Here is a 12,116-nt window from a genome sequence, read left to right as displayed (position 1 = left end):
TCATCATTTTCTGTAGCCTTTTTTTTCCCCCCTCTGTTTTGATTTTTTTTTGTCTCTAAATTCATTTATGTTACAAGGCGGTGAGCAGAAATGTATCACATAAGTATAGTAAAATGCAATACGATCTCAGCTTTGCATGTTCTGCTTGTTTTGTTTTAGCGTTTCTTCCTTCCTCCAAGCAGGACAAAAACATGCTCTCACCTGGCATCATGAACGTGAGGAACGCAAACAGAAACACACTGTGCAAGCAGTCACAAATCTGTCACAAATCTTATTTTCCTGTATTTTTCTACTGTTAGTGACCTAGGATTTCCTTACAGTTATCACAATGGTATAAAATAGGAGAGCGTGGTATGGATTTTTAATAGGACAGACCCCTTTAATGGGGTGTTGTCTGTTAATTCAGCCTTCTAAACAATGCAGTAGTTTTTCCTCTTTAGAGCAATCTTCATTCAGGAAGAAAGCTTTAATTTATCTGGTCTTATTGATCCTGCCGTCAGCGGGGCCCCCCAGGAAGCATGGCACAGCTCAAACTGAACTAGAAGATTGTTTGTTTGTATTTTGCAAGGCTGCATAGTGCCAAAACTTTGTTTACGTGAAACCAACGGTTTCATCTCAGCATCTGACACCAGCATCTTCCACAGATAAATCACAGCGGCAGCACAAACTGCATAGTGCTCTTCCTTTATTTTTCTTACCTGCGACTGCGCTTGAAGAGTCCGTTTCAGTTCGTCACTCTCTGAAAAGGGCATGGAGCTTTTGTCACAGGCTACCTTGTGTAGCTCTTCAAAGCACTTGGTAGATTTGCTGTGGCAAACTGCATGTAAGTAGGAAGGGTTTTTCAAGCCACTCATGGCACATTCGTAAAAAGTCCCGTTGAGCAAAGCCACAGAAAGCCACATCACTGGGGCTACCAGAGCATTTAAAGTGATTTGTCCAAAGACGTAAAAGAAATGGCAGATATTCCCTCTGGGGAATATTTTTCTGGGATTCGCCCAGCAGCCTGTAAAGAGTTTCCAGGTCTTGCTGTTCAAGAAATAGCCAATAATGAGCAAAACAAAAGCTGGGGAGAAGAGAAATACCAAACCGTACCTGAAGTTTTCATTGCTGCAGGGGCATCTGAAAGCAACAAGAGAAAACACACGTTCACCTCCCATTGTCAGCAGCGCCATAAAACTGTAACCTATAGCAGTTTTCTGGTGCATGAAGAATTTCAGGATTGTTTGGAAGCCATCCATGTTTGACACTCACTAAAGAGATAAAAATCAAGGCACTTTTGTCTTCGGTCGTAGCACTCTGTAGTGGTGTAGCAGGGGAGAGCACTTGAGAGGAGGAACAGCCTGCTGCTAGTCCGCCTGCGTATGAGCTGTCTAGATAACGCCATGATGTCACCGTCTGGAGAAATGCACTCACGGGGGACCCCTCCACTAGCAGAGCAGATGTTGCACATTTACAGTAACATTCGTCAGTAGTAGAGGGAAAGCAGGCAATGCTCTATATAATCAAATAAGTGTGCAGTCTTGGCAGTCTTATTCTTGGTGGGTTGGTTTTTTGGCTTTTTTTTGTGTGTGACTGCAGATGGAGATCAGAGTAAAAACACGCACTCACCAGTGGCAGGAGTTCCTGAGCTGTGATTATCAAAGGTGCTGGCAGTGCAGTGAAAGACCTAGTATAGATGCTAATGGTCCCAGGGGAGTGTGACATGGCTGAAAGCAGACGAGTGATAACAGTAAAACCACTTTGTATGGGGTTGTAAATGTAGGAGCATCAAAGACAGAATCAGCAGCCTTCTGCTGTACTTCCCTGGAGTGTCACATAGCTTCAGACTCTCACCTCTGGCTCAAGCTGATCACAGAAGAGGCAAATCTAGTTTGATTACCGGCCTGTCTGGCCCTTACCCTGTTTTCCTGGGGTAAAGCTGGTCTACAGGATGCTGCATCCTGAAGTCACACCTTTGGTTTGCACACGATGGATTCAAGCAGCAGACTTTCATCCTTTTGCAGGTTGCTTTCAAGATGTACCTTGGGGTCACCCCTAGTGTGAGCTGCAGTAGCGCCGCAGGAAACGAATTCTCCTTAATCCTGGACAAAAACCCACTAGTGGACTTTGTGGAGGAGCTGCCAGCAGAACGAGCATCCCTTTGCTACTGTAACCTCCTCTGTGGGGTGATTCGAGGTGCCTTGGAAATGGTAAGGAAGCGCACATCTGTTTTCTCCATTCTTTATTAACATGCAGAGGCACAGGAAAGCAAAAGCACTTCCTCAGATAAAAGAAGGAAATTTAGCAGCGTTTAATCTCTCTCTCATCTTAAATGTCCATATCTAAATAAAAGAGGGCCAGAGCAATCCTGGACCCTGAGGTAGAGAATCACACAGGTCGGCTCACCTCCACGCTGTCCCTGCTTGGCTCTTCAGGGTGCAAAAGCCAGGTGGGAGCAGGGCGGCAGCTAATGGGGAATGTGGAGAGCCGGGGGGCATGCTGGTGGCTCCGCTACTCCTTCCACCCGTCTCATTTTCCTGTATAGGTGTAACCACTAATAGCCATCCCTGATCCTTTCCAAACATACGATGTTTAGGGATATGGTTTAGTGGTGGGATGGCAGGGTTAGGTTAATGGTTGGACTTGATGGTCTTAAAGGTCTTTTCCAACCTAGACAATTCTATGATCCTATGATTCTATGTTAAATAATATTCTCAGATTGCCGCAGCGCCTGCTGAAAGGGAGAGCAAAGTGTGGACGAGCGTAATGTTAAAACCGAAATGTCAGAAGTGTATCAGATGGCATTCCAAATTTTGTTCTTAAATTCAAGACTTTTATGACAGAATAAACAAAGGACATAATTTGAAAGTCCCTGAGAGGTACAGCTTCTGAGGCGTTTTCTGGAAGATAATTTTTGGGCTGCTTTATGTTTGTGTCAATATCTAATTTGTCATTTATCTTACGTTTCGAGAAAACAAAAGCTGTACAAGTACTATGTATGTATGCTGGTCTCAGAATTATAGTATCTGACATAAGACTAATTAACAAAAGTATGATATCATAGGTATTAGTATGTGACCAGGAAATTTGGTGATCACAAAATCATCAAGGGCACGATTTAGGTTCTCGGAAGAAAGCAAAGTGCTGGAATGAAGGGTAATGTATTATACAAATTCCAGTGTATATAAACTTCCTTTTTATTAACTTAGCTGGGAAGGATATTTTAAAAAATCTAGAAATCTTTTTCTTATGAAACCTGAGAAAGGAGGTCCCCTTGTGGTGAGAGAGAGAGAGAAAAAGCTTGTTATACTGGAGGAGGGGGAAAAACTGGGCATTTCTTTGCTTAACTGACCAGACCTGATTCTTTGTAGGTTCACTTAGCAGCAGAAGTTACCTTCCTCCAGGACAGGCTGAAGGGTGATGCTGTAACAGAAATAGGAATTACGTTTTTAAGGAAGGCTGAAGACAGAAAGCAGAAAAGAAATAAATGAAAGAAATATTGGGAGAAACCCTTGCTGAGGGATATTTTGCGCCATTTGTTTCTGAAGCAGACATGCTGGGTAAAAATGGCTTCGCCGAGCCAGCTGCACCCATCGTACCTTTGAAAGGTGAAGAGAGCTGGGCGGCAAGCAGGAGGGGCAGAGCAGGGGGAGAGCAATGTTAATGGTCGTGGCACAGATGTCAGTATAAAGATCGAAACGGCCTGCCCTTCCATCTCACATAACCATGCTCTTGAGCTCAATGAAAGTTTTATCTCAGTATTTAGTGCACGCTGGATGCAAAATATTCATTCAGGCGCCAACTGTTTTCAGCTAACCGTGACCACCTTTTCCCATTTTATTTGTTGGTAATGTTTCAAAGCATGGTTGCTAAGAGGTGCTTTGTTTCCCTGGCTGTTTGTGGTTAGGAATAACGAATTCATCCGCTGTGACTGCCGTATGTGGTGTCTCGCTGTCAGGTGCCTGTTGTGATGTGGGGTTTGCTGTTCATTGTCCTCTGCACCCAACATCCTGCTCCCTTTGAAACCAGAGGGGGAGGCGGCTTCACTGGTGGCAGGGGCAGGGGCCACCTGGGTTCCTTACGGCTCTGTCCGGCCCTGGGTGCAGTTTTGCTGGTGTGCCTCTTCAGCCCCACGCACACGTCAGGCTGCAGCTCTCCGGTGACCCCAGCAATGCTTGTGTTGCTTCAAGCTATGGACCTTTGCATGTCAGTCTCCTCTTCAAGAGCACTGATCTTATGACCAAACTGAACAAAGCATGGTGTGTTTAAGGTGTAGTCACTGTGGATCTGTACTCACCTGAGGAAACTTGAATAAAAAATCAGAGATTGCCACACAACTGGTTTGCTGGTTGTTGCGTCTGTTCTTACCTGACCTTCAGCATGGGCTGTTGAACATCTTCCCCTTGGTGGTGGACTTGTTACCACAGCATGACTGGGAAATAGAGAAATAGCAGCCTCACAGAGACCTGAGTTATAAGAAAGGTTTAACGTCACCTAGTGTAATGCAAGATGCATGGGTAAAGGTTAGACAAACACTCAAGTCCTAGCACAGTACCCTACCCCCAAAGCCAGCTCCCCTTCTTCTCACCAAAGCGCTTGTTTTAAACCGAAATAGAAATCCTCAATTCAGTTCAGTGAAGCCCAGGGTTAACTCTGACTTTATTGCTGGGATTTGTACCCTCATCTCCTATTTTTCCCTCAGTCTGTTTACCTCTTAATCCTGCTCAGTGAGGGGCACCTCTCACCTTGGGGACAGCGGGGTTCATTCCCACCAGGTCTGTACAATCCTCATGATGTATTCAGGGCCTATTAAAGAGTTCCTATCTGCAGGCATTAGCTAGCAAAGTCAAGGCTGGATATTACAACATTTTTAAAGCAAGGACCATTAGCGTTGTCCTGGGGCCTTTGCAGTCTTGCCACACTGGCTTTGGTGGGGCCAGGGCTTCCTCCCCTCCCTTCAGTGCTAAACATTTGCAGTGATGCTCCATGTAGGAAATCAAAGCTGTTTGTTTAGGTTTCAGTATTTCAGAATAAACAGCCTGAGGAAATCTTACTTCTACTTGGACACAGTAAGTTTTGAAGGGTAAGTTTCCAATCTGCAAATGAACATAAAACAGAAATGCCTGAGCCAGTCAAGGCAGCACAGATTCAAGATCAAGCCAAGAGGCGACAGGACACTGCCAGACTAGGCTGGGTCCTAGTTCATACTCATGCCATATCCCGCCGGTGCACCTGGTCCTGCAGCAATCATTCCTCTTGGCTCAGCTCTGTGCTGGGCAGACATGCTCGATGCACACATTTTGCTGTCAGCGCTTTTTGTATTTTCTTCCTGGATCACCTCGTCCATTGTATCCAAAGATGGAGTAATTAAATGTTAGGTAGAAAAATGGTAATAAACAATAGAAAAAACAGTGACCCTCACTACGTTACCATTAGTTGCTGATGTGAGCTACCCTATGCACATAGAGTTTTATGCTTGTCTCGCTTGGTAGCATAGTCACAGAAGTGTTCGTCAGTGTTTGGTTTTAGTGTAGGCCCTTCTTTTGAAGGTATCTAATGGATCATTCAAAAGTGTGCTGAAGCTTCTCTTTGAAACTTATTTTGTTATAAGTACGTGCAGAAGAGATGAGTGTTACACAAAGGTGAGGAAAACTCAAAATTCAAACATGACTGCATACAAAACCAATATATATAAATATCTGCACGGAAGCATGAAGCAAATGGACTGTAAGTAAGTATTTTAGCAAGCTCTAGGCTGCACTGGAAGACATATGGTCAAGCGAGAGCTAATAAACTCAACTGAATTTCGGATCAAAACTTCCTCTCCTCTTTGGTCTCTTTGACGCTGCCAAGGACAAAGGTTTGATCTTGTCACTGCGGCTGCCGGGTGCCCTTAAGGTGTTTGGTAATAATTTGGCAAAGTATGTGCTGGCTTGTGGATGTGCATCCTCGTGGATGCCTATTTTGCTACACATGGGACTCCTCTTAATGCACAACAACACAGGAAAACTCCCATCGTGACAGACGCATTTATTTAAACACACTTAAGCAAAAGTGATCAAGAGTATTTAGAAAGAAAACTGCTGAGGGAGACAGCTATCAGTCAGCTTTTACGTACAAATTGCATAGATTTCCATAAGGGCAGAGAGTAGGACTCTTCTGATACCCGTAGGGTTAAAAGACTCCCAGCGTTGCAGGGGGTTCGTTTCATCAAAAGCCTGATTCGCTTGGGCTTGCGTCATCCACAAATCCCAAAACGGGGGGATTCCGGTCTCCTTCCCCGGGTCGGACGGGGTCGCCTCTGCTTGTGTTAACGTACTTGTGTATCATGCTGTAGTACTGCTCTTGCGGACTGAAGGTGTACAAGAAGGAAATCTTCCACCAGGCTTCGTTGCTGGGAGTCTGAAACAGTGCCGGGTCGGTGCCTTCAAAGAAGCAATTTGTATTTCTTTCGGCCAGCCTGGCTGCGTGCTCGTTGGCCTTGATCTCAAAGAGCTCCCGTTCCTTCTTCAAGTAGATTTTCCAGAACTTGAGCTGAAGATAGCTGACCGGGGAGAAACAGCGGCTGATGCACGTGGCCACCAGGGTCACAGCCGCGATGCTGGCGATCAGGAACCATCCTATCAGCTTGGGAAAGAGACGGGTGGGTTAACGGTGGCTTTGCACGGTCCCGTGCAGGAGCACGGGAGCCAAGGGTGGAGCAGACGTGCAAGCGGTGAGCGGAGGCAGCCTGCAGCGCCTGGAAGAGCCCGCTCGCCGGGGAAAGGGGGGATCCCCTGCCCACAGTTCAGCCAGCCTTACAGAGCTTCCTCACCCCTGAGCTGATCTTGCTGGGCTGGGGATGAACGCCATACAAAAAGAGAAGGTGGAGGGAGGTTCTTCCCTCCGTTACATCCAGCTTGCTTAGCTTTAAAGGCAAGCTGCTGGCCAGCAGTTTCTGCAGCCTTGGTCACATCTACAGTACAGAGGGCGCAGGATCAGCCTGTCCACCCCTGGCGCTGCGAACTGGACCTCCTGCTGGCTCTGTTCTACCTGGTCTTGGAAAGCACCGCCTCTCCCTGATGTCCGAGCCTGCAAAACACAGCCAGTTGGCACAGCACACAGGAAAGGGGGTCCCCTGTAGGTTTTGTAGGCGACCAAGGAATCCATCCTTGGTTTAGGCGTGATTTTGACAGCCCTAGGTGAGTCTCAGAGGCCCCACCTAAAGCGGGTGTCCGCTAAAGATGCTGGTCCCTCCCGCACCCCGTGGTACCTAGCTGGAAGCATCGGGCAGAGATCTCACAGCGTCCCCCTTCGCCTCAGGCTGGGGGGGCTTTCAGGTGAAAAGCACTGAGTGCTAGAGAAAAATACTTGTGTGTCCTTTTTGGTTCTTAATTTTGTTGAAAGTGGATCAGATACTAAGAATAATGGTCAGCAGTAAAAATGCTGTCACGCTTTTTCTGGTTCTGCTTGACCAAAGGTTTGTGTCTTTCCGATTTCATCGCAGCCTCAGGAACAGGCAGCCTGCCCTGCCTGTGCTCCTTTCTTGCCCCACCTGAATTCGGTGGTGGAGAGCTTGCCCCTTTGCAGCCCTTTTCGTGGAGGAGCAGCATGCTAACTATCGAACAAGTGTAAAGACATTTTTGTTTTAAGAAGCATTTGTACTAAGCAGGACCTTACACAAATCCCAGTAATTATAATCTCTTACAAGCTTAACTCCGTTAACCGGCCTTAATGTTTTCCTGACAAAAAGTGATTAAACCTGATTTTTCTGCCGTGGTTAAAGACGACAACCCCACAAATCGAGAAACAAAACGGGAGTGCTGCCAACATCTGTGGTTTTCGTTTCACTCCGGACAAAAGAATCCACCCCTAAGTGCTGTTCTTCTGCTCACGCAGTTTGCCTTCAGCACGACAACACTTTAACAAGACCCACGCATCTTTTAACTGTCCTTCTAGAGCGCATGTGTGAAATTATTAATACGTTCGAGCGTTGCGATTCCAAGCTGTCCGTGCTGGTTTCACTGGCCAGCTCTCTGTTGCAAGGAGACCTCAGCTTCCCCTCAGCTGCTGCGCGCTGCGAAAAGTTTGAGGCAGTGAGAGGGTAGGAGTGGAAAAAGAGAAGAACTCGCACCGTGCCTAAGCTGAAGGGGAAGACAACTTGCTGCGGAAAGGCCGGTCTCTCCGTCTGCTTCCCTGCCCGGCTTTCAAAGCGGCTTTCTAGAGAGCCGTGCCAGACCATTGCCATGCAAAACCAGAAAGCAGCGCAAGCACGCACCCCCTGCCTTTCTGTCAGCGTTCTTTTGCTCACGAGTTGCTGCTCATCGCGTGCTTCTGGTAACTGCAGGGCGCGAGAGGGCAGGGTGGCTCGGCATCCCCGGCCGGCACCCCCGTGCGTTGAGCAGCCGGGGCCGAAGGGGGCAGAGCGAAGAGCCGAGCGGCGAGGCTTTACCTGGGACTGTGCCTGAAGGCTGGGGGATTCACCCAGCAGCTCCTCCAGTCCCTTCTTGTCGCAGGGCAGGTTGGCCAGCTGCTTGTGGCAGTCTTCTCCTTTGCCTTCACAGACCAAGCGCTGTATCAGGCCGCTCCCGCTGGCCGCGCACTCGTAGAAGTTGGCTCCGAGCAGGGCCACCGCGATCCAGGTGAGGGGGGCCACCAAGGCTTTGGCCGTCACCGGCACCAGGACGTGGCAGTGGCGGGCGCAGGTTGCCCAGGGGCTGCAGCTGCAGCGCTTCTCCTGAGGGCAGCAGCCCGTCAGCAGGCGCCAGGTCCTGGCGTTCACCATGTAGCCCAGGAGGAAGAGGACGAAGGCAGGCACCGTGAGGAAGACGGAGCCATACAGCATGTTCCCAGAATTGCAGGGGCACTTGAACACCACAGTGGAGAAGATGTGCTCGCTGGCAGCCGTCAGCAGGGACACGATGCTGCAACCCAGAACGGTCTGGTGGCGGATGCAGAAATCCAGCACCCTGCGTAGCTTTTCCATTTTCTGCCTCCCTTGGCTCCGAGGGGAGCAAAAGCTCGGTCAGAGAAGGAAAAGAGAAAGACAGAGCTCCCACGGCTTGGAGAAACTCGCTGAGCTTTCACTTTCTGTCGGGGTGGTGGTGCAGAGCGACGCAACAGCAGCTCCTCGGAGGAAAGAGCAGAGCCCGGGCTCCTGGCACAGTGTCAGGGTCAAGCGGACACCACAGTGGAAACCCCCCCAGGAATCAACATCACAACAACAAAGAGCTAGCTCTCTTTCCAGAAAAATAGTTTGCATTTGTCCATTCACGCACTGTTACCAGCAACGGCTTAAGCCTCGTCATCTTTTCAGTGAAGCTTTGCAGTGAGGGAACAGATCCAAAGCGTGAGTAAAATGTGAGAAAACCGCCCAGAACTCTGCGCGGTTTTTTATCCTGCCTTCTTATTAGCAATGGCACGTGGCTTCTTCTCTTGTGGAAGAAAGTTAAACTGTAATCACGTTATTCTTCTAAGCTGATCAATTACTGTTTTTAACGTAGTTAGAGCAAATTAGCCAGTGCACACAGAGCAATGACCCAGCAAGTGGCTTCCACTGAAGCTCCAGCTACCAGGGTACCGTCTGCCAGGAACCGACTTTGGACGCCCTCCTCCATAGCAGGTAGTGGCAGCTTTGTAGCCCAGAAGAACAACCACCCCTAAACCCGCAGAAACTAAGGAGAGGGCATGAAGTGGAGAAATTATGAAAAAGGCTTGCATAATGAAGAAGAATGCCTGGAAGGGATTCCTATGCTTGGAAGACTGAGCTGTGTATGAAAACATTGGTTCCCAGAGTCTATAGATTTCATTGACGCCCTGAAGGAGAGCAACCAGGCTCCTAGCTGAGATTTGCCTTGTCTAAATCTGGACAAGCTGAACTGGCACTCAGAATTACTGAACCTGAAGCTCTGTTTTTCATAGCCATGTAGCTGAAGCTCTCTGAGGCGATGTAGGCAGTGCAGTGGTTTGCCGTCATCACATGCTTGGTGGCACCCAGACGTGCAGCCAGCCGGGGAGCTGGTGGTCACTGTCATCTTCTCTTCCACAACCACTTATCCAGGATTTTAGAGTCAACATCACCTGCCTCTTGCATGAACCGGGAGCTCTGGGTGCCTCAGCAATATCAATTCATCCTGATCGGATTCAGAATGCTGTCATTTACACTGCACTGATTCTTCCCAGGCAGAGGTTAACCAGAAAGCCAGAGCCTCACCCCAGGCTCAGGCAAACATTGCCTCCAGCTGGGCCATCCTGACTGCGGTACTGCCTGCGTCAGGCAAGACACCAAGGCGTGATGCTGCCAGTATCACTCCATACCTTACCCGGGGCTGCAGGAACCAAGCACGCTGGAAAGGCAAGGGCTTGTCAAAACGCTGTGAGAACCTAAATCATTTTCCATTAACTTTGGGGGTCATTTAAGGCTTCCAAAGGGTCCTTGCAGCTCTTTGGGCAGCTGAGTAGGTGGCCCGGAGTCGCCAGAGCAGGCAGTGCTGGTGCGGGCGGCCGATGGGCTCGCACCAGACGTGCCGTGCTCAGCACCGAGCTGCTGCTGCCACTGACTGAAACGCTTGCCTTGGTCTGGAGGAGACTTTGCTTTGTTGTTACGCAGCAGTATAACAGAAAGACATAAAACCAAAAAGGACATAAACCCAGCAGGTTGAGTTAGTCTGGTCACCTCTTGGTTACAGCGGGCAGCTGAGGAGAGCAGGGGAAGCAAGCTGAGGAACGCACGCACACCCCAGGAATCTGCATTTCGGGGATTTCCTTTGCATCGAACACCTGTTGAGGTATTTCTTCTGTAAATGTGTCTGGCTTCAGGGTTTGGCTATGCAGACTTTTTAACATCCAAAACATTGTGTAGCAAGTGTGCTTAACCTTCATTCAAACCTGACACCACAGCATTCGATGCCCCCAAGTTCTGCAAGTGGAAGAGATAAAACAGCGGATCCCTAACCTGGTGCCTCCATCAACTCATAATCTTGTACACCTTCATCACAGCCCCCACCTTCATCACAGCCCCCCTCTTTTCCCAGGCTGAAAAGCCCCCAATACTCATTCTTTGTCTGATGTATACCTTTGTATACTTTTTTTTTTTTTTTTTTAATCCATGTTGCCACCTGAACCATCCTCTAGGGTTAAGGTATCATTTTTTCACATGAGAGGGAATAGGGGGGTGTACCAGATCTGCAGTGCATTGGAGGTGCAGCCGAATCACAGTCTGCTACAACAGCGTATTGACGTGAATTTGTTTTCTGTTTCCTTGTAATGATTTCCAGAATTTTAACTGGGTTTTGATCATCCGTGAAGCACTGAGTTGATCTTTTAGTCAGCTATGTATTATAATAAAAAAAAATCTCAGTCCTGAGGGGTAAGCCCGGTCAGTTCAGAGTCCATCAGTGTGTATATGAGGGTGAGATTTGGTTTCACATTGAACACCGCTTTGAACACCACTTCCTCTAGGCTGCATTTGACTCGCCGTTTTGCTTTCTGCTCAGGCAGTCTAAGGAAGTGTAGCTGCAGTTCTTTAAAGCAGAGGTTTGTTTTTAACCATCCAGAATAACCTAGCACTGTGGGCAAATACTGTTGCCTCGATTTTGAGCTAGAGGCAATGGTTAGCGGATCTTGAAACCAGAGTTCACCGTGTCTGGAAAAGTCTTAGCAGATGTCGGGATGGCAGAAATAACAGAAGGAAGGTGAAGTTGCTGCAAAGGCACCTCGTTATGGAGACGGGGACATGAGAACCACTGGTTTAATGAGGGAGCCTAACGACCAGCGGCAGCTCTCTGGAGCAGGTAATGACCACACAGGGGAAAGAGGACAGCCAAGAGACCCTGCTACTTCGCTTTCAGAGCCTAATTTTAGCAGTGTTTTATTTATCTGCAATAAAACACGATTTCGGGAACAAGCTTCCTGGGAAAAGGGAGGGGAGCTCTGTGTGCAAAGGGATTAACCCTCCCCTCCAAAAGAACGCGTTTCCAGTAAATACTCGCAGGAAGGGGTGGGCGAGGGAGGAGAGACCACCCTGGACGGAAAGCGGGGGAGCAGCTGTGAGAGGAGCCCAGTGGGATGCAGGGGTGCCCCGGGCGAGCCCTGGCTGCGGGCAGCCTGGGGAGCAGGGGCGGGAGAGCGTCCGGGGCGGATCTAGGGCTCTGCCCCGT

General features: G+C 48.6%; 3 protein-coding genes across 3 annotated transcripts in view; 1 reads left to right on the top strand and 2 right to left on the bottom strand.

Annotated features, from left to right (window-relative positions):
- The window catches only part of CALHM5 (calcium homeostasis modulator family member 5), a 9,301-nt gene extending 8,063 nt beyond the window's left edge, over nt 1–1,238 (bottom strand). The window contains 1 exon segment of the mRNA XM_009645219.2: nt 699–1,238. Within this exon segment, the coding sequence (XP_009643514.2) occupies nt 699–1,238 (540 nt within the window).
- TRAPPC3L (trafficking protein particle complex 3 like) overlaps nt 1–3,470 on the top strand; it is a 21,409-nt gene extending 17,939 nt beyond the window's left edge. Inside the window, exons 4-5 of the mRNA XM_009645222.1 lie at nt 2,004–2,189; nt 3,351–3,470. Of these exons, the coding sequence (XP_009643517.1) occupies nt 2,004–2,189; nt 3,351–3,470 (306 nt within the window). The remainder of the gene's footprint in view (nt 1–2,003; nt 2,190–3,350) is intronic.
- Nucleotides 3,471–6,189: 2,719 nt separating this feature from the next.
- Nucleotides 6,190–8,944, bottom strand: CALHM6 (calcium homeostasis modulator family member 6). The gene is made up of 2 exons (XM_009645218.1): nt 8,411–8,944; nt 6,190–6,606 (listed from the first exon to the last, which is right to left on the bottom strand). Exons 1-2 carry the CDS (start codon nt 8,942–8,944, stop codon nt 6,190–6,192), a joined length of 951 nt encoding a protein of 316 aa, XP_009643513.1.
- Between the last annotated feature and the right edge of the window lie 3,172 nt (nt 8,945–12,116).

Source organism: Egretta garzetta, unplaced genomic scaffold (genome assembly GCF_000687185.1).
Source record: "Egretta garzetta isolate BGI_Z169 unplaced genomic scaffold, ASM68718v1 scaffold18, whole genome shotgun sequence".
In the NCBI taxonomy this organism is placed as follows: Eukaryota; Metazoa; Chordata; class Aves; order Pelecaniformes; family Ardeidae; genus Egretta; species Egretta garzetta.
The sequence above is the reverse complement of the archived record's forward strand: the minus strand, read 5'-3'. Positions and strand labels throughout refer to the sequence as shown.